This window comes from Mustelus asterias, chromosome 19, assembly GCF_964213995.1.
Source record: "Mustelus asterias chromosome 19, sMusAst1.hap1.1, whole genome shotgun sequence".
Classification (NCBI taxonomy): domain Eukaryota; kingdom Metazoa; phylum Chordata; class Chondrichthyes; order Carcharhiniformes; family Triakidae; genus Mustelus; species Mustelus asterias.
The window spans coordinates 62,148,830-62,170,837 of NC_135819.1; the positions used below are offsets into that span (position 1 = coordinate 62,148,830).

The following is a 22,008-nucleotide window of genomic DNA, read 5'->3' on the forward strand; positions in this document are numbered from 1 at the left end:
CTGTTGATAGGACCACCCAGAAGGTGATCCCAATGGCCCCTTTCTCATGGGAGTCCGGGCAGGGATTGCTACATGACAGAGAAACCTTCTCCCTAGTGGGGGAATCCAGAACAAAGAGTGGGTTGGGGGAGGGGGGGGGGTAATCTTAATATTAGAGAGAGGCTATTGGAGGAGCAGAAATTACACAAAGAATTCTCTCCCTTCGGACAATCATTTGGAGCTTTCAGTCAAGGGATATGCAGATGAATTGAGTTCAAGCACGGGTCAGTCATGGTCTAAATAAATGGTGGAATAGACTGGAAGGGCTGAATGGCCATCTCATCTTTCTTTGTTCTCTCACTGAAGGTCGTTGATCTTCTATCCCGCCTCATGGGTTCAAATGTCGATTATAGTCCTCATTATTTTTCTGGATGAGATATTTTTTTAAAAGTCCTTTGGGCCAGCATGCCATGGATTCCTGAAGACTCGGAGTCAACCACATTGCTGTGGATCTAGAGCAGTTCTCCTTCCCTAAAGGATCCAGCCCAGATGGGTTTGACCACAATCATTTCCAAGTCATCATTAAACTTCTAGTTCCAGATTTTTATTCAATTCAAATTTCACCATTTGCCATGATGGGATTTGAATCCAAGTCGCAGAGCATTGCTCTGGGTCCCTGGATTACAAGTTCAGTGACAATACCACTATTCCACTGCCGCACTCATACAGATTGAGTATTGATCATGGCTACAACTGGACAGGGACGGGGGGGCTGGGGCTGCGACTGGGTCTGGGGCTGGGGCCGGCGGCGTGGGTTCGGCGGCGTGGGGCCGGCGGCGTGGGGCTGGCAGCGTGGGGCCGCGAGTGGGGCCGGCGGCGTGGGGCCGGCGGCGTGGGGCCGGCGGCGTGGGGCCGGCGGCGTGGGGCCGGCGGCGTGGGGCCGGCGGCGTGGGGCCGCGAGTGGGGCCGGCGGCGTGGGGCCGGCGGCGTGGGGCCGGCGGCGTGGGGCCGCGAGTGGGGCCGGCGGCGTGGGGCTGGCGGCGTGGGGCCGGCGGCGTGGGGCCGCGAGTGGGGCCGGCGGCGTGGGGCTGCGAGTGGGGCCGGCGGCGTGGGGCTGCGAGTGGGGCCGGCGGCGTGGGGCTGCGAGTGGGGCCGGCGGTGTGGGGCTGCGAGTGGGGCCGGCGGCGTGGGGCTGCGAGTGGGGCCGGCGGCGTGGGGCTGGCGGCGTGGGGCTGCGAGTGGGGCCGGCGGCGTGGGGCTGGCGGCGTGGGGCTGCGAGTGGGGCCGGCGACGTGGGGCTGCGAGTGGGGCCGGCGGCGTGGGGCTGGCGGCGTGGGGCTGCGAGTGGGGCCGGCGGCGTGGGGCTGGCGGCGTGGGGCTGCGAGTGGGGCCGGCGGCGTGGGGCTGGCAGCGTGGGGCCGCGAGTGGGGCCGGCGGCGTGGGGCTGCGAGTGGGGCCGGCGGCGTGGGGCCGCGAGTGGGGCCGGCGGCGTGGGGCTGCGAGTGGGGCCGGCGGCGTGGGGCTGGCGGCGTGGGGCTGCGAGTGGGGCCGGCGCCGTGGGGCCGCGAGTGGGGCCGGCGGCGTGGGGCCGGCGGCGTGGGGCTGGCGGCGTGGGGCTGCGAGTGGGGCCGGCGGCGTGGGGCCGGCGGCGTGGGGCTGCGAGTGGGGCCGGCGGCGTGGGGCCGGCGGCGTGGGGCTGCGAGTGGGGCCGGCGGCGTGGGGCCGGCGGCGTGGGGCCGGCGGCGTGGGGCTGGCGGCGTGGGGCTGCGAGTGGGGCCGGCGGCGTGGGGCCGGCGGCGTGGGGCCGGCGGCGTGGGGCTGCGAGTGGGGCCGGCGGCGTGGGGCCGCGAGTGGGGCCGGCGGCGTGGGGCTGCGAGTGGGGCCGGCGGCGTGGGGCCGGCGGCGTGGGGATGTGAGTGGGGCCGCGAGTGAGACTGTGAGTGGGACAGGGATTGGGATTGGGTTTGGGGCTGGGGCTGAAACGGGGGTGGGGGGGGGCGGGGGGAATGCACTGTTTAGCTCAGTATCACACTGGGCAGTCAATTCATTCCAGACATGAGATGAATTCCACTGTGTTGTGAGATGAGTCACACACTTGTCAAACTCCAGATGCCACAAATACAGATTAAAAATCTAACGGGAAATGTTACCTATCTGGCTGTCTTGGATGGTTTGCTTTGTTACACCTTGCACAAAGTAACGGATTTCTTCCGCGCTCAAATCCTCTTTATCTCGCTTCTTCCGAATCATTTCTGGAACATTAGTGTGTGGCTGGCTGGTGCACATTTCCTTTGTGTTTGTCTCGAAACGAAGAGAACCCTTGAGGATAGATAAGAAAGACTGATCTCAATGAAGTATTTGTTTGGCAGAGTACAAACATTGCTTTGATCAAAGGTTTAGAACGGGAATCGCTACAGCAAAGCAGGGTGACTGACCGAGTTCTATAAAATATGGGATGGGCCTGTGGGAATTGACAGAAATAAGTACCTGGTGCCCTCCGGCAATGACAAAACACGAGGTAGTCATCCACACAAACTACAAAGACCATTTGTTTCCAAGACAGTGGATTAACAATGTTTCTTGCCAAGGACAATCCCACAATGGAACGAGCTGTGAATGGTATGCTTTTCATTCTATAGCATGTAACAATAATAAATCAAATCAAATGTATTCCGCCAACATTGATCTGGGGTGGCACAGTGGCTGTGACTGGGAAACAAATGCCCATTTGGCTATCTGTTTTGCCCTGTGATTAGAATTAAAATCTCCCCCATTCAGTCCAAATCAGCTGGATTCCTTCAGAGATCATCTTCATGACATGGTACTCACTGCTTACGAGGGCTTACGTTGGAAACAGAGACCCAAAAGGATTTCAAAAGAAAACTGATGGGCACTGAGTGAAATAAACTTGTCATTGCTTTGGGGAAAGAGTGGGGAATGTGACTGCAATCACTCTACAGACAGCTAACATGGATTTGATGGGCCAAGTGGCCTCCTCTATGCTGTAATTACTCTATAATTCTACCCTCTACCTCTGTATACCTAACTGCTTGCCCAACACACAAACCTTGGGGCAAAGTGGTCAGTTTTTCCTGGGCGATTTCCATCCCCCCCCTCACCCAACACTGCATCCACAACCCCTGTACGGTCCCTTCACAGCAAGACGCCACTGACATTCAGTCTGAAGAGGTTCAGGAAAGTTGGACGAGTTTCTTTAAAGAGTGACCTGACTGAAGCTTTCATTTTTGTGTTCCACACCAAACCAAATTAGAGAGAGATGTCTGTGGAATGATTTGTGTCAAACTGCTTAGGGGAGAAATCAGAAGAGATCTGGGACTGCGTGGCTACAACAGAGCAGTAACCACAAGAGTGAACCAAAAGAATGTGAAGATAGGCCACCCAGCCAATGGACTGGAAATCAAAAGATTTCCATGTGAAGTTCTGCCCAATGATTAATTCAATTCAGTTAATGGGAGGGAGTGGCGTAGTGGTATTGTCAAGAGACTAGTAATCCAGAGATCCAGGGCAATGCTCGAGGGTTCGAATCCCACCATGACAGATGGTGAAATTGGAATTGAATTAAAATCTGGAATTAAAAGTCTAATGATGAGCATGAAACTATTGTCGATTGTCGTAAAAACCCATCGGGTTCACTAGTGTCCTTTAGGGAAGGAAATCTGCTGTCCTCACCTGGTCTGGCCTACACATGACTCCAGATCCACAGCAATGTGGTTGACTCTTAACCGTCCCCAGGGATGGGCAATAAATGCTGGTCCAGCCACGACGCCCACATCCCATCTACGAATATGAAAACAATTCTGCACAAAATCCTGGGAACGGCATAGAAAAAGGTCAAGAGGCTAATCCCGAGTCTGAGTAGCGAGGGAAGATTCTACCTCCGTGGAAGGAGGGAATAAAGAGGCAACTGAGAAAGGATTTTGCAGAGGTGGAAAGGGAAGTTCAATGCTGATCACCATTACAAGTTAAACCGCGGGCAGAGGGCAAATAGAAAGGACAGTTCAGGACTGATGTTGAAAACCACTTCTTCATACAGACTGATTGATGTTTGGAATGATGAAAGTGATGGTGGGGAGAGGGGGTGGAATCTCTGATAGGGAATAGTTAAGAGATGTGGTGAAAAAGTGGGTCAGTGGGGGTGGGGGGGGGGGGGGGTGCGGTGGTTAGGGGATATGGAGAGAAGGTAGGTAGATGGACTGCGATTTGTCCAGTATGTTTGCTGACCTGCCGGCTTTCCCCATTTCCTAAATATTCCAATTTTCTTCTTGCATTCTGCATACTAATTACAAACGAAATGTCTTTACGATAATAAAGAAAATCAACCGAAACCACCCAACCTCTGTACCTATGCTCCCCAGGAACAGAGAAGTATATTCCGTGCTTCACTCGATATGATTCCAAGGATGATTACCCAGTGAGAGAAATAAAATGAAGGAGCAATTCCACGCCTTTAGAGAAATTTAGATCAGTAATTTATCTAGTTCTGATACTGCTGTGGCAATCAGGTAACATTTCTCTGTAAAAAATATCTTCTCAATTCCAAGTTCACACAGTTCCTCTCCATTAATGCAGGACAGCACCTATAGGACACAGGAAAGAGTCACAGTATCGTCTCTGAGAATTTAGACACATAATTATATGAGAATGGTTTCAAAGGTGAATTTAAGATGACTTGCTGCCAGACTAGCCTGCCAATCAGTTGCTTCGTCCCGGGGGGGTGGGAACAGGAGGATAAACTGCACAGTGAACCTATCAAATAAACATGAACTGACTGTCATCGACAGTTCAGAATGAGCTGAAAGGCAGGCCCAGTACCTGCTCTCTCTCATTCCCCACCACTCCAATCTCTAAATGTTGGGGGGACATGGAGGGGTGTGGGAGAGGGCGACAGGTCACACACATTTCAGCCACTCACTAATCATTGAAAATGACCTGGATGTTTGTGTGGATGCTCCTTGGCTGATGAAAGCCAGAATGGTCTCCTCCTGTTCTGAATGAACACTTCCACAGTTGATAGGAATTGAAAGGCTGCAAACCTGGGGAAGGAGATTGGACTGCATGATCGTCCCAAACACAGACTCTCAGGTGCAACCGTGCGGCATCCAGCTGGCATCACTTTATGGATCATTTCTCCAAATTCAGGCACGTACACATCTGTCTTCTACCCTTCATATCTGTAATTCTGGCTCTATTACAAATGTCCAGTGAAGTTTGCAAACTAAGTCAGTAACAAGCGACGTAACTCAAATTTCATGTTCTTGCACATGATGTTCGTGTCTGGTTATTTATTGTTTGTTTTTGCCATTTCAACATCACTTGACTTGGCTCTCTCTGTGTGGGCTTTCTCTATCATTACTTCCAAGGAACAGGAGAAGATCATTCAAAGTCTATCCCACTGTTTAATTCGATCATAGCTGATCTCCGCTCTCAACTTCACTTTAGCTCTACTCACCCAACAAAAATAGATCAGTCTCAAACTAAAACACTCCTCCCAGTAAAAACAGGCTTCTGTAAGCAGAATTTCACAATGCTTTGCACAGTGCAAACGTGCTTCCTAATTTCACTCCTAAATTGCCAAAGATGTGCGGGTTAGGTTGATTGGCCATGCTAAAATTGCCCTTAGTGTCCTGGGATGCGTAGGTTAGAGGGATTAGTGGGTAAATATGTAGGGATATGGGGGTAGGGCCTGGGTGGGATTGTGATCGGTGCAGACTCGATGGGCCGAATGGCCTCTTTCTGTGCTGTAGGGTTTCTAAGATTCTAAGATTCACTAACCATCCTGTGGGCTCGGTGGGCTGGGAGCTCAGGGCTGAAAAATATGGAATACCAATTAAAACAAGTTAATACCCTGGAGCAGCAAGACAGTGCAAAGGAGCACTCCATGTTCTTGATTCATCCACTACAGGAAATAGTTTCTCTGTATTTACCCTGTTGAATCCCTCAATATGTAGGTTAGCTAGATTAGCCATGGTAAATATTGGTGTTACGGGGATAGGGCAGAGGGGAGGGCCTGGGTGAGATGCTCTTTCGGAGAGTCAGTGCACACTCAATGGGCTGAATGGCCCCTTTCTGCACTATAGGGGTTCTATGGTACCATGATTTGCCACAGCTAAATCCTCCTCGGAGAATTTCCATCCCTATCTGGCTGTCCCTTCTCCATCACATCTAAAACAATTGCCTCATTGATCTGGAAAATGTCTCCTTGCTGATTCATTTTGGATGGCATGGTGGCACAGTGCGTCACAGCGCCACGGACACGGGTTCAATTCCCGGCTTGGGTCACTGTCTGTGTGGAGTTTGCACGTTCTCCCATGTCTGCGTGGGTCTCCTCTGGGTGCTCCAGTTTCTTCCCACAGTCCAAAAGACGTGCTGGTTAGGTGCATTGGCCATGCTAAATTCTCCCTCAGTGTACCTGAACAGGCGCCGGAGTGTGGCGACTAGGGGATTTTCACACAAACTTAATTGCAGTGTTAATGTAAGCCTGCTTCTGACACTAACTTAAACTATAATAGCAGAAGACCAGCAGAAGTGATAAGATAGATAAGTTGCTTAAAACTCCACTCAAGTCACTTGTTGGAATTTGGTGGGCCAGATGTTTTGAGAATGTCTGTCCTCAGTACTGCCCCCCCTCACCCACCATCCCCTCCACTCCCCCCCCCCCCCCCCCCCCCCCCCCCCCCCCCCCCACCCCCCCCCCCCCCACCCCATTGCTCACCAATGAGCAAAGATTACTGAAGAATTCTCTTTCAAACCCAGATCTAAATTCAGACTGACCAATTACACAAACGTGTGAGCAGGAGTAGCAACAGGGCGGACAATGAGAGGCTGTTCAGTGGATCCTTGGGTTCGGCAGGCTGGGAGTTCAGGGCTGAAAAATATGGAATATCAATTAAAACAAGTTAATAGCCTGGGGCAGCAAGAAAGTGAAAAAGAGCGCAAGTGTTCAGAGGCCATAGTAGGCATTTAGAATGAACTGAGGGAACTGTGTTCAGCTCTGGTGCTTTTGATTGAAGCACTGGAGAAGATGCGGAAAGTGACAACAAAAATGCTTGGTGGTGTAAAGAGAAAGAATGTCGTGGCAGATTGGAAGAACCCAAGCACTGTCCAGACAAAGGTAGTTAAGGGTGGCATCACTGACGAATAAAGTCTTAATTATTAAAATAAGGTATCAGAAACATTGCTTTGTCCCAGCCTCCTCTATCCCTAGGTATGTTCTGTCCCACTGGTAGAATAGACCTACCAAAGGTGGCAGCACAGTGGGATTTGGTCGGGATGGAGTTTTCCTGGGAATCTCAGACAACGATTCCAGACCCCATGCAGTCTCATGGCATTAGATCAGGCATGGGCAAGGAAACCTCCTGCCCATTACCACCTACCACCCTGTCTCAGCAGATGAATCGCTACTCTCCCATGTTGAACATTATTTGGAAGAAGCACTGAGGGTAGCGCAGAATGTACTCGAGAGGCAGATTTCAACGTCCGTCATCCAGGGTGGCTTCGTATTACCAGCACTGACAGAGCTGTCCGAGTCCTGAACGACGCATCAGCCAGGTTGAGCCGACAGTATCTGGTGAGAAAACCAACAAGAGGAGAAAACCTCTGCATCAATCTACCTGCCACAGATACATGGCTGTATTACTAAGAGCGATTAGCATACAGTCCTTGTGGAAACAAAGATCTTTCGTCACACTGAGGACACCCTCCACTGTATTGTGTGGCACTAGCAGCATGCTAAATTGGATAGATTCAAAACAGATTTAACAGTTTGTCTACGAGAGGGTTTTGGAGCACAGACTATCAAAGTGAGGGACACCACATGATGGGTGAGGATTTAATGCAAATGAGAGCTGCAAAGATGGTGATATCAGGCAGTAATGACGATGTAAAGGGGAGTAACTGGGGAAGGAGAGTGACTCTAAAATAGAGCAACAACACAAGGGGCAGGTTAGGCCACAGGATGTGGTGAATTAAAAATGCCACAGACGCTTCTCGGCCTTTTGGCTAAGATCAAGTGTAGTATGGTCGGCAGCCCATGGTCGGCTGCACTTGGTTGAGGTCATTAGGTTACACTGAAGCTTCATATGTTTCATATGAAGCAATTTTTTAAAGCGGCATCTCGGCCTTTTGGCTAAGATGCAAATGAGCTCAAGCCTTGGAGGAGGAACCTCCCCCTTCTCCAATCAGCTTGGCTCATGTAGATCAGGCCCAGGACAGGGTGGTTTGGTCGCTCGCCCTGTCTTGTCAGCCTGGATCTGAAATGTCTCAACTTGTTGAGACTCTGAATTGGATTTGATTTGATTGAATTGGAAAAGGATTTTTTAAAAAATGCCACAGACGCTTCTCGGCCTTTTGGCTAGGATCAAGTGTAGTATGGATTGGATGCTGCGCTTGGTCAAGGTCATTGGGTTGCATTTAAGCTTCATATTCATATGAAGCAATTTTTAAAAGCGGCATCTCGGCCTTTTGGCTAAGATGCAGATGAGATCAAGCCTTGGAGGAGGAAACCTCCCCGTCCTCTAATCAGCTTGGCTCATGTAGATCAGGTCCAAGACAAGGTCTTGGATCAGAAATGTCTCAACTTGTTGAGACTCTGAATTGGACTTGATTTGATTGAATTGGAAAAGTATTTTAAAAATGCCACAGACGCATTCAAAGCAGGTAGTGAATGCAGTACCTATACACTCTTCATAGCTCCAGTGCTGATGAAACCAACTCTGTATCCATTCTCCAGCCATGACTGGATCAGAGATTTCAACATCACATTCCCTTTTCCAAACCCATTCCACATTCCCCATTATGCCATATTGTGTAAAAACAAATCCTGGAAACACCCAAAGAGAAATACCATGTGAGATCCACGAAGCTACATCAGTTGTCATTGATTCACTGTGTTTTTATCCAGTTCTTAGAAAGAGAAGAACTCTGCAAACTGTCGGACAGTTCATGTTTGGCCAGAGACCTTGATTACAAATAGCAACTCAGATAATATTTAATAACACATTCTGGCCCCTTCCATTAATTCAGTGAGCCCTATGTATAATTCAAAGCACAAAATGCTAGATAAACTCATTAGGTCTGGCAGCATCTGTGGAGAGGGAAACAGAGTTACCATCTTGAGCCTGATATGACTCTTCTACAGAGCTTTTCCTGTTTTATTTCATTTTTAATTTTTACTCCATCCAAGAGAAACCAAATTCAATTGAATCCAATTCATGGTCCCCACGAGAGGAACAACCAAGATCCCAGCTAACAAAGTGAGGCATTGCATCCCATCCTGGGCTTGATCCAACACACGATCTTAGTCAAAGGCTGAGGGAACTTTGAAAAATTGCATCAAGGCGATGTCTCAGTTTAACCTCATCGGCTACCCTGATTACTGGCTCTACCCAAGCCTGGGAGATCAACCTGCCTGATTATTGACTCTCCAGGTAAATATTAGAATATTAGAACATTACAGCACAGTACAGGCCCTTCGGCCATCGATGTTGTACCGAACTGTGAATCCAATCTAAAGCTCATCTAACCTACACTATTCCAATATCATCCATATGTTTATCCAATGACCATTTAAATGTCCTTAATGTTGGCGAGTCCACTACTGTTGCAGGCAGGGCATTCCACGCCCTTACTACTCTCTGAGTGAAGAACCTACCTCTGACATCTGTCCTATATCTATCACCCCTCAATTTAAAGCTTTGTCCCCTCATGCTAGCCATCACCATCCGAGGAAAAAGGCTCTCACTGTCCACCCTATCTAATCCTCTGATCATCTTATATGCCTCTATTAAGTCATCTCTTAACCTTCTTCTCTCTAACGAAAACAGCCTCAAGTCCCTCAGCCTTTCCTCATAAGACCTTCCCACCATACCAGGCCACATCCTGGTAAATCTCTTCTGCACCCTTTCCAATGCTTCCACATCCTTCCTATAATGCGGCGACCAGAACTGTACGCAATACTCCAAGTGCGGCCACACCAGAGTTTTGTACAGCTGCAACATGACCTCATGGCTCCGAAACTCAATCCCTCTACCAATAAAAGCTAACACACCATATGGCTTCTTAACAACCCTATCAACCTGGGTGCCAACTTTCAGGGATCTATGCACATGGACACCGAGATCTCTGCTCATCCACACTACCAAGTATCTTACCATTAACCCAGTACTCTGTATTCCTGTTACTCCTTCCAAAGTGAATCACCTCACACTTTTCCGCATTAAACTCCATTTGCCACCTCTCAGCCCAGCTCTGCAGCTTATCTATGTCCCTCTGTAACCTGCAATATCCTTCCGCACTGTCCACAACTCCACCGACTTTAGTGTCATCCGCAAATTTACTAACCCATCCTTCTACGCCCTCATCCAGGCCATTTATAAAAATGACAAACAGCAGTGCCCCAAAACAGATCCTTGTGGTACACCACTAGTAACTGAACTCCAGGATGAACATTTCCCATCAACCACCACCCTCTGTCTTCTTACAGCTAGCCAATTCCTGATCCAAACCGCTAAATCACCCTCAATCCCATGTCTCTGTATTTTCTGCAATAGCCTACCATGGGGAACCTTATCAAACGCTTTACTGAAATCCATATACACCACATCAACTGCTTTACCCTCATCCACCTCTTTAGTCACCTTCTCAAAGAACTCAATAAGGTTCGTGAGGCACGACCTACCCTTCACAAAACCGTGTTGACTATCCCAAATCAAATTATTCCTTTCTAGATGATTATAAATCCTATCTCTTATAATCCTTTCCAAAACTTTGCCCACAACAGAAGTGAGACTCACTGGTCTATAATTACCAGGGTTGTCTCTACTCCCCTTCTTGAACAAGGGGACAACATTTGCTATCCTCCAGTCCTCTGGCACTATTCCTGTAGACAATGACGACATAAAGATCAAAGCCAAAGGCTCTGCAATCTCCTCCCTAGCTTCCCAGAGAATCCTAGGATAAATCCCATCCGGCCCAGGGGACTTATCTATTTTCACACTTTCCAAAATTGCTAACACCTCCTCCTTATGAACCTCAATCCCATCTAGTCTAATAGCCTGTATCTCAGTATTCTCCTCGACAACATTGTCTTTTTCCTGTGTGAATACTGATGAAAAATATTCATTTAGCGCCTCTCCTATCTCTTTGGACTCCACGCACAACTTCCCACTACTGTCCTTGACTGGCTATAATCTTATCCTAGTCATTCTTTTATTCCTGACATATCTATAGAAAGCTTTAGGATTTTCCTTGATCCTACCTGCCAAAGACTTCTCATGTCCCCTCCTGGCTCTTCAGGTCCTTCCTGGCTAACTTGTAACTCTCAAGCGCCCTAACTGAGCCTTCACGTCTCATCTTTACATAAGTCTCCTTCTTCCTCTGCACAAGAGATTCAACTTCTTTAGTAAACCACAGTTCCCTCGCTCGACCACTTCCTCCCTGCCTGACAGGTACATACTTATCAAGGACACGCAGTAGCTGTTCCTTGAACAAGCTCCACATTTCAATTGTGCCCATCCCCTGCAGTTTCCTTCCACATCCTATGCATCCTAAATCTCACCTAATCGCATCATAATTTCCTTTCCCCCAGCTATAACTCTTGCCCTGCGGTATATACCTATCCCTTTCCATCGCTAAATAAACGTAACCGAATTGTGGTCACTATCACCAAAGTGCTCACCTACCTCCAAATCTAACACCTGGCCTGGTTCATTACCCAGTACCAAATCCAATGTGGCCTCGCCTCTTGTTGGCCTATCTACATACTGTGTCAGGAAACCCTCCTGCACACATTGGACAAAAACTGACCCCTCTCAAGTACTCGAACTATAGCTTTTCCAGTCAATATTTGTAAAGTTAAAGTCCCCCATAACAACTACCCTGTTACTTTCGCTCCTATCCAGAATCATCTTTGCAATCCTTTCCTCTACATCTCTGGAACTTTTCGGAGGCCTATAGAAAACTCCCAACAGGGTGACCTCTCCTTTCCTGTTTCTAACCTCAGCCCATACTACCTCAGTAGACAAGTCCTCATCAAATGTCCTTTCTGCCACCGTAATACTGTCCTTGACTCACAATGCCACACCTCCCCCTCTTTTACCACCTTCCCTGATCTTACTAAAACATCTAAACCCCGGAACCTGCAACAACCATTCCTGTCCCTGCTCTATCCATGTCTCCGAAATGGCCACGACATCAAAATTCCAGGTACCAACCCATGCTGCAAGCTCACCCACCTTATTCCGGATGCTCCTGGCGTTGAAGTAGACACACTTCAAACCACCTTCCTGCCTGCCGGTACACTCCTGCGACCTTGAAACCTTATTCATGACCTCACTACTCTCAACCTTCAGTACACTGGAACTACAATTCAGGCTCCCATCCCCCTGCTGAATTAGTTTAAACCCTCCCTAAGAGCATTAGCAAATTTCCCCCCCAGGATATTGGTACCCCTCTGGTTCAGGTGTAGACCATCCCATTTGTAGAGGTCCCACCTACCCCAGAAAGAGCCCCAATTATCCAGGTATCTGAATCATCCTTGCAGCCACGTGTTCAACTGCTCTCTCTCCCTATTCCCCCCCTCGCTAGCACGTGGCATGGGTAACAAACCAGAGATAACAACTCTGTTTGTTCTAGCTCTAAGCTTCCACCCTAACTCCCTGAATTTCTGCCTTTCATCCCCATCCCGTTTCCTACATATGTCCAATTCAAAGTCTCAACAAATGAGATATTCCTGATCCAAGCTGACAAGACAGGTTCACCATTTCCTGTCTTGGGCTTGATCTACATGATCCAAGCTGATTGGAGTAGGCATAGCACCTCCTCCAAGGCTTGATCTCATTTGCATCTTAGCCAAAAGGCCGAGATGCTGCTTTTAGAAATTGCTTCGAATGAAGCTAAAATGTAACCTAATGACTTCAACCAAGTACAGCATGTCGATACGACACTTGATCTTAGCCAAAAGGCCGAGGAGCGATTTTTATTTCAGATTTCCAACATTTGCAGTATTCTGCTTTTTTCTGAGTCTAATGTATACATCACCAAAGCTCTGTTGAAGGAAACCTCATGATCATTGAACCTCCTCTTGCCCCTAATTGAACCGAGAGGTTGGACAGCACTGATCCATTGTCTTGATGTTTGACTTTGTTATGTGACCTTCACTTGACTCCACTCTTTTTCTCTCCTACATAATTGTATTTCTCAGGAGTGGGAGTTGGAAAGCTGAGCAAAGCCTGTCCTGCTATTTGACTAAATCATGGCTGATCTGTACCTCAACCCCATTTATCTGCTGCTCTTATAGAAAATGCTGGAAAATCTCAGCAGGTCTGACAGCATCTGTGGAGAGAGAATAGAGCCAAGGTTTTGAGTCTGGATGACCCTTCACCAGACCTGCTGAGATTTTCCAGCATTCTCTTATTATTTCAGATTCCAGCACCCACAGCATTTTGCTTTTCCTGCTGCTCCATTGACACGCTCACCTAACAAAGTAATGAGATCGCCTTTGAAAATAATAATAATTTCTCAATATCCACTGGCTATGAGAGGACAGAATTGTTCAGTCTGTGGGAAAAGTCCTGCCCAATTTCCCCCCGGAGTGATCTCATTCTGATTTTAAGATGATGCCCTGTTATTCTGGTTGTTTTGATGTGGAGATGCCGGTGTTGGACTGGGGTGAACACAATAAGAATTTTAACAACACGAGGTTAAAGTCCAACAGGTTTATTTGGTAGCAAATACCATTCGCTTTCGGAGCTCTGCTCCTTCAGATGGAGTGGAAATCCTGTTGGACTTTAACCTGGTGTTGTTAAAACTCTTATTCTGGTTGTTTGCCAGTGGGAGTGGTTTGTACTGACCCCAGGGTGGCTCTTTCTCATTCTAATCTGCAGTGGGGCGGGGGGCTCACTGACCTGTCTGTTCTCTCTAGTCAATTCCCCATCACCAGCGAGGCATCAGGAATGGACTTTGCATCTTGAATGTTTTCTCTGGGGCAGGAAGGGGATGAATCATAGAAATCATAGACACCCTACAGTACAGAAAGAGGCCATTCGGCCCATCGAGTCTGCACCGAGGCCCCACCCCCATATTCCTACACATTTTACCCACTAATCCCTCTAATCTACGCACCCCAGGACACTAAGGGGCAATTTTAGCATGGCCAATCAACCTAACCCGCACATCTTTGGACTGTGGGAGGAAACCGGAGCACCCGGAGGAACCCACGCAGACACGAGGAGAATGTGCAAACTCCACACAGACAGTGACCCAAGCCGGGAATCGAACCCAGGCCCCTGGAGCTGTGAAGAAGCAGTGCTAACCACTGTGCTACAGTGCCGGTAATCATTGGAAATGGGATTGTCAGACTTGGTGTGATGTAAGGAGAGGAAAGCAGGAGATGCTGGAAGATCTCAGCAGGTCTGGCAGGAAGACAGAGACAAGAGTGTGACTCTATTTCAGACCCTTACCCGAAAGCAGATGCCAGGCAGAGCAAGTCACAGAGGATCGGCAATCCTTGCAAGCTTTAACCCAGGAGCCGGTGCCATCCCTTTTCACACATTTGCATTGTTAGCTAAGAAATTGATCAGCTTTGGTCATCAGTCTTTAAGTGGCTGTTGCTGGGAGACCGGGGTGACGGTAGCGTTTTCACAGGGCGATGATGATTGAGATCCGGCTGGGAATCAGAGGCAGGAAACGCGCTCACTCAACACTCCCTTGCAACCCTGTGCAGTGCGCTCGCTAATCTCTGCAGTTCAGTGTTTCAATTCTGGATCAATTAAAAGTGAGTGGGAGTTGGAAAGCTGTGGGTTTAAAGCCAGCTTGTTAAATACTCGCTATCTGGTGTCTTCAGATTGGCAGAGGGTCAAACAGTGAGCATTCCCCCTCCCCACTTAAAACCCTTACCTTGTGCTGTGAGCTTTGGGTGGAGCCCCAGTGATAATGAAGCCCTCTCGCAAAGGAACGGCCGAGATGTGTGTTGTCCGGGTTAATCTCACTTCAGTTTGCTTGATGCCAATTGTGGAAAGAGGTAGATTGACCTGGGCCTGCTCCTGAAATAAGTGCATGTGTGTGAGGGGTGGGGACAGTGTCAGGGCTAAATGTCATCCCCCATCATAATCCATCACCTTGTCAATGGCCATTATGTAGGTTCAGGCGTCAAGTGAACGCAAGCCTCTCTCCAACTCGGTCAATCCAACTCCATTCAAATTGATTCGCCCACCACGAGCCTTAGATCCCAGGAATAAGGGTTATTCTCAGGCAGAGATTGGTGAGGATTGGGACAAATGGCAGTTGGCTCAATCTCTGACCAAGGTTAACGGTTACCTCTCTCTCTCTCTCTCTCTGACTATTCCCGAGTGAAGGGAACATTGATCTTACCTCTCCCAGGATCAGCATTCACAAGAAATCCTGTACAGTAATTCACAACTAAGCCTTTAGAAATCACCATTAAACGTTTTGTGACCTTTTCAGGGCGAGAACTCAATTCTAATCCTTCCACCCTGTTTACAGATAAGTCCAGCCATCTACAATGCCGACTGATCCTTGGGTTGGAACATGGAGACCTCACCGGCCCAGAATGGCCATTGCAGCGATGTACAGCAGTCCAGGTCCCAAATACCTCTTGCGTGGACAAACAGGTGTGTATGACACAGCTTACCTCAGTATCCCTGTGCCACTTGCTTCTTCAGCTTTAGAACACAAGCACAGAAAAGTGAGCAAGCTTCCTCCAAAGCAGATTGTCACTAAGCATTGTCATGGAAACCTTACTGCACCCTCTGTAGTATTGACACGCCCCAAACTGGTGAGCAGGAGGAACTAGGTATTAGAACACTGCCTCTTACTGCAGCCTCACTAACAATAAAGTCCAACAGGTTTATTTGGTAGCATGAGCTTTGGGAGCACTTCTCCTTCATCACTATATGCTAACATGACTCACCTGATGAAGGAGAAGCTCGTGCTACCAAATAAACCTGTTGGACTTTAACCTGGTGTTGTGAGACCTCTTACTGTGCGTACTGCAGTCCAATGCCGGCAACTCCATATCAGTAACAAGGAACACATTGGGTTCAGGAACTTCCCACTTAGAACTGCCGCGGAAATCCGGGAAAACAAAACACGTGTGTTTTGAGATTTTTGCTGACCATTTGCACCACCCCTCCCAAGAATGTTTAACTTCACCAATTAAAGATGTGACATATTTGTTAACTCACAACGTTTTTTGAAGAAGTGACTAGAATGGTTGACGAGGGAAGGGCCGTGGATGTCGTCTATATGGACTTTAGTAAGGCGTTTGATAAAGTCCCTCATGGTAGGTTGGTGCAAAAGGTTGGATCTCATGGGATAAAGGGGGAGGTGGCTAGATGGGTGGAGAACTGGCTTGGTCACAGAAGACAGAGGGTGGTAGTGGAAGGGTCTTTTTCCGGCTGGATGCCTGTGACTAGTGGTGTTCCGCTGGGCTCTGTATTGGGACCTCTGCTGTTTGTGATTTATATAAATGATCTGGAAGAAGGTGTAACTGGGGTGATCAGTAAGTTTGCGGACGACACGAAAATGGCTGGACTTGCAGATAGTGAGGAACATTGTCAGAGGCTACAGAAGGATATAGATAGGCTGGAAATTTGGGCAAAGAAATGGCAGATAGAGTTCAATCCAGATAAATGCGAAGTGATGCATTTTGGTAGAACTAACGTAGGGGGGAGCTATATGATAAATGGCAGAACCATAAAGGGTGTAGATACGCAGAGGCACCTGGGTGTGCAAGTCCACAGATCCTTGAAGGTGACGTCACAGGTGGAGAAGGTAGTGAAGAAGGCATATGGCATGCTTGCCTTTATAGGACGGGGCATAGAGTATAAAAGTTGGGGTCTGATGTTGCGGTTGTATAGAACGTTGGTTCGGCCGCATTTGGAATACTGCGCCCAGTTCTGGTCGCCACACTACCAGAAGGACGTGGAGGCTTTAGAGAGAGTGCAGAGGAGGTTTACCAGGATGTTGCCTGGTATGGAAGGGCTTAGTTATGAGGAGAGATTGGGTAAACTGGGGTTGTTCTCACTGGAAAGACGGAGGATGGGGGGTGACCTAATAGAGGTGTGTAAAATTATGAAAGGTATAGATAGGGTGAACGGTGGGAAGCTTTTTCCCAGGTCGGTGGTGACGTTCACGAGAGGTCATAGGTTCAAGGTGAGGGGGGGGGGGGAGAGGTTTAACACGGATATCAGAAGGACGTATTTTACACAGAGGGTGGTGGGGGCCTGGAATGCGCTGCCGGGCAAGGTGGTGGAGGTGGACACACTCGGAACGTTTAAGACTTATCTAGATAGCCACATGAATGGAGGGATACAAAAGAATGGTCTAGTTTGGACCAGGGAGCGGCGTGGGCTTGGAGGGCCGAAGGGCCTGTTCCTGTGCTGTATTGTTCTTTGTTCTTTTTGTTCTTTGTTAGAACTGGACCAGGTTCCGAAACAGGCTCAACCTGTAGTCTCCTCACCCCACCCCCCTGGGGGACCCTGTGAAGAAATGATGGAAGTTGTACCATTTAGCCAATATAATCACCACCAAACTGTCTCGAAAGTATCAGGACTCTCGCTCCTTGACTTTCCTGGACTCTGGGGCGGTGTAAGTTCAGCATAAACTCCTGATAACATGTGCAATCCCACCCAAGTTGTCTCTCGCTGTGACAGAATGATGAGGGTGTAACAATGTTCAGTGACAGTTCCATTGGAACAGGCTGTGGCATTGTCCAAATTACCTGAGAGAATGACTAGAGTCCTATTTGAGAGGAGCCCAGGAAAACCTGATACTAGTTTGTCACTGTTAACTTATATTTGCAGTTCCTCTGGGCTAGAGGCATGCAAAAACACCAGTATATTCATGAAACGAAGGCGTGCTCAGAAAAGAAATAGGAGCAGGAGTAGACCACATGGCCCATTGAGCCTGTTCCACCATTCAATACAATCATGGCTGGGTTTTGACTCCATTTTCCCGTTCACTCCCCATCTCCCTTACTTCCCTGTGACACCAAAAATCTGTCTATTCCAGCCAATGTGTTCAATGATGGGAGCATGATTTATTCATTTGTGGGACATGGGCGTCACCGGCTGGCCAGCATTTATTGCCCTTGGAGGGTAGTTGAGAGTCAACCACATTGCTGTAGCTCTGGAGTCACATGCAGGCCAGACCAGGTAAGGATGGCAGATTTCCTTCCCTAAAGGACATCCACAACTCTCAGAGGTAGAGAAGTCCAATGATTCACATGCATGCAAAGATCATTCCAAAGATCATGCAAAATAGCTCCAAAAATTAATTACTTGGACAAGAGAAGTGAATGTAGTATTGCCAAGTTTGCAGATGACACAAAAATAGGCAGAAAGGCAAATGGTGAGGATCATACAAAGTCAACAGACGGATATAAACAGGTTAAGTGAGTGGACAAAAACCTGGCAGACCAAATATAATGTAAGAAAATGTGAAGTTATGCACTTTGGTAGGAAGATAAAGGAGCTGAATATTATTTAAACGGAGAAAGGCTGCAGAAAGCTGCGGCACAGAGAGATATGGGGGTCCTCGTACATAAATCACATGCAAGTTCAACAGGTAACTGGAAAGGCAAATGGATTGTTGGCCTTTATTTCAGAGATTGAAGTATCAAATAGACAAGTCTTGCTAAAACTATACAAGGCACTGGTTAGGCCATACCCGAAATACTGTGAACAGTTTTGGTCCCATTATCTAAAGAAAGATATACTGGCATTGGAGGCAGTCCAGAGAAAGTTCACGTGGTTGATCCCAGATGTGGAGGGATTTTCTTATCAAGAGCGGTTGAGTAGGTTAGGCCTGAGTTTAGAAGAATGGCACAATCTTATTGAAACATATCGGATTCTCAGGGAGCTTGACAGTGGAGATGCTGAGAGCTTATTTCCCCTTGTGGGAGAGTCTAGTACCAGAGGCCATAATTTCAGGTCTTCCATTTAAGACAGGGTTGAGGAGGAACTTCTTCTCTCCGAGGGTAGTGAATTTGTGGAATTCTTTACTACAGAGACTGGGTCGTTAAGTATATCCACAACTCTCAGGGGTAGAGAACTCCAATGATTCACAAGCATGCAAAGATCATTCCAAAGATCATGCAAAACAGCTCCAAATATTAATGACTTGGATGAGAGAAGTGAATGTACTATTTGCCAAGTTTGCAGATGACACAAAAATAGGTGGAAAGGCAAGCAGTGAGGATGATACACCCAAAGCCGGAATCGAACACAAGTCCTGGCACTGTGAGGCAGCAGTGTTAGCCACTGTGCCACCGTACCGTCCATCATATGGTCAATTTCCTGGTTGATTTTTTTTCCAGGTTTCAGGGATCATGACGTAACGACGAACAGGGCACCTGCTTATTCTATGGCCAAGCGCCACCTGGATCTGAAAGGTAGTGGCACACCGGCACCACGAACACTTCCAGAGAAGATGACTCATCATGGAAAGGAAACAGTCCCTGCCTGGACAATGGCCCATCGACACAAGGACTATGACCCTGGTAGAACTCCAGGACCAGGTCAGTGCTGAATGATCAAGGAGTGGGTAAGGTGACAAATGAGGCAGGAAGGGTTTAATTAGCAAACCCAGTGCTGTATTATGACACAAGTTTGGGCTTCCATCACAGCCATGTTGGTGAACGAACCTTCAGCTACATTGGCCCCAAACGTCTCTACTTCTCTCTCCTCTTTAAGATGCTCCTTAAAACCTATCTATGAATAATCCTCTCCTAATATCTCCCAATGTGTTGAGAAGTGAAATTTTGTTTGACAATGGCTCCCATAAAGTGACTTGAGACTATTCACCATGTTAAAGGTGCTATTTAAATGCAAATTGCTGCAGTATGTAGTACTATGCTTCTGATTTTTGAAGTTACGGAATGATGGCTGCTTTGGACTGGGGCAGGCACAGTAAGAAGTCTCACAACACCAGGTTTAAAATTTAACAGATTTATTTGGTAGCACGAGCTTTCGGAGCACTGCCCCTTCATCAGGTGAGAGTGGACTGCCTGGTGATCATAGAATCCCTGCAGTGCAGGAGACCATTCAGCCCATTGAACCTGCACCAATAACAATGCATTAACATAATGCAGTTTGTAGCAATCTTCACTGAGAGGTTCAAGCCATGCTTGAGCATTTACCTATGATAGTGCTTCAGTGTAATGAAGAAGCACTACATGATTGAATGTGCTGTCTTTCAGATAAAATATTAAACTCAGGACCTCTCCTGCATATTCACAGAGATATTCAAGATCGAATGGCATTATCCAAATGGAGCGAGGAGCTCTCTGGGTGTACTGGCCAATACTCCTCCCTCAGAAATTGTCACAAAAATCTGATCACTCACTGCTATTTGTGGAATCTTGCTCTGCACAACATCATAGCTCTGTTTGTCGTTGACCCATTAAGAAGCTGCAGAAATGCAGGTCCTCTTTTCTGTCCAATTGGTATGAGAATGGAGTCCCCTACTGACACGAAATTTTTATTGGGTTGAAGCTGAGTACAGTTAGGCAGCTGTGAAATACAGATCCGTGGAAAATGCCTCTTCTGTGGGGAAGAGACAGGGAGGAGGTGTCAATGAGGTTGAACTGGAGGAACCATTAGTGAGCTCGAGATGTGAGTAAAGGAGTGTGAGAAAAATGAATGAAAGATTTGATTGGAACCTGGGTGAGATGGGAGAGGAACCAGCTGGATAAAGGGATGATCAGTTCAGAATATGAACACGGAAAAGAATCTCTGTCCCAGGAAATACTTAAAATGAGTTTCAATCATTTGAAAACATGAGAATTGCTTAGATGAAACTTAAACAGTTCCAACCTGTTCACCTCCTTCCATCTTGATAATCACATGATACAATCATGCAAAGTAGTCATGTGGTTATGGGACTAGTGGCATGCTACATAGAAAGAAAACAGCCTGCTGTATACAGCTAAAGAGTGCCACAATTGAAGCTCTGTAACCCAATGTCCAGTGGACAACCAGGCAACACCTCAGAGAGTGATGGGGGGACCTGGGGGATGGGGGGATGAGTTGGGGGATTGGGGGGGGGGGGGGTGGATGGATGGCGGCTGGGGGATGGAGGGTTGGATTGGGTGATCCAAGAACATCCCCTTCCTCTGTCATGGTGAATTGTAACATAAGACTTCAAGAGTCAAAGCCAAAATCTTCAGCCCAGTGTTTCTTAAACCTTTTACACTGAAGGATCCCTTTCAAACTGAATAGCAATCCCAAACCCCCTGCCCTCCCGCCCCTCACCGTCTGAATTTAGGTACTGCAAATAGGAAAATGCTACATGTAAAGAGTATTTTAATATATAGCAAACATGTATTTACTTGCAGATATAATAATCTAGGTGCTGTTCTCCAGTACACGCTCCCCTTCTAGGTGAAAGAGCTAACCCACTCTGCACTGTCCACGTGGCTCCTGCACCCTGACCCCATCTCACAGTGAACCCGCGTGAAGTGGGAAAAAACATAAAGATGGGTACCTAACACATAAAAAGGTTATCTGGGAAAGACACATTAAGCAGGCACTGACTTTTAGTGCAGACAGCTACTTGAAATTAAAATATGCAGGACAGACAGTTATTTAAAGTTAAACATGCAGGAATCAGATACTGCAGGAAGCCAGCGAGGGCTTGAGGCACTTTTGAGATAAGGACAGACGTAGACCAATAAGGACTGATAAAGAGATTAGCCACAAATGGGAACGGGAATACATAAATGCAGGAAAACCAATTACTGTATGTATAGACCGAAACTAAGTCATTGATAGTCACTGAAAGAGGAAATGTATCCATTCTATGAAACAATGCGATGTTAAAAACCAATGTCTGTACATGTCTGGCTGTAACGATGTGTTAACTATCGATCCTACTCAACTGTAACGATGTGTTAAATGGCTAATGTCCGGACTATCCATTGTCTGAAAAGTATAAAAATGAACCACTCCTATTGTATCATTGAGAGAAGGTAGCTGCCTAAAGTACTGCGGA

The 22,008-nt window shown here is 47.7% G+C and overlaps 2 protein-coding genes across 5 annotated transcripts in view; one reads left to right on the forward strand and one right to left on the reverse strand.

Annotated features, from left to right (window-relative positions):
• tymp (thymidine phosphorylase) overlaps positions 1–22,008 on the reverse strand; it is a 48,601-nt gene that overhangs the window by 19,445 nt on the left and 7,148 nt on the right. Inside the window, exons 1-3 of one of the 3 annotated variants that reach the window (XM_078235712.1) lie at positions 14,457–14,720; positions 6,772–6,865; positions 2,130–2,298 (exon numbers count right to left, since the gene is read on the reverse strand). In XM_078235712.1, coding sequence (XP_078091838.1) covers positions 2,130–2,265 — 136 coding nt within the window. In that variant the 5' untranslated portion in view covers positions 2,266–2,298; positions 6,772–6,865; positions 14,457–14,720. Of the gene's footprint in view, positions 1–2,129; positions 2,299–5,033; positions 5,078–6,771; positions 6,866–14,456; positions 14,721–22,008 lie in introns of those variants that run through there. The other 2 variants (XM_078235711.1, XM_078235710.1) reach the window with 2 other exon arrangements.
• cimap1b (ciliary microtubule associated protein 1B) overlaps positions 4,822–22,008 on the forward strand; it is a 67,877-nt gene continuing 50,690 nt past the window's right edge. Inside the window, exons 1-3 of one of the 2 annotated variants that reach the window (XM_078235713.1) lie at positions 4,822–5,139; positions 15,499–15,626; positions 19,334–19,534. In XM_078235713.1, the coding sequence (XP_078091839.1) occupies positions 15,518–15,626; positions 19,334–19,534 (310 nt within the window). In that variant the 5' untranslated portion in view covers positions 4,822–5,139; positions 15,499–15,517. Of the gene's footprint in view, positions 5,140–14,984; positions 15,627–19,333; positions 19,535–22,008 lie in introns of those variants that run through there. The other variant, XM_078235714.1, reaches the window with a different exon arrangement.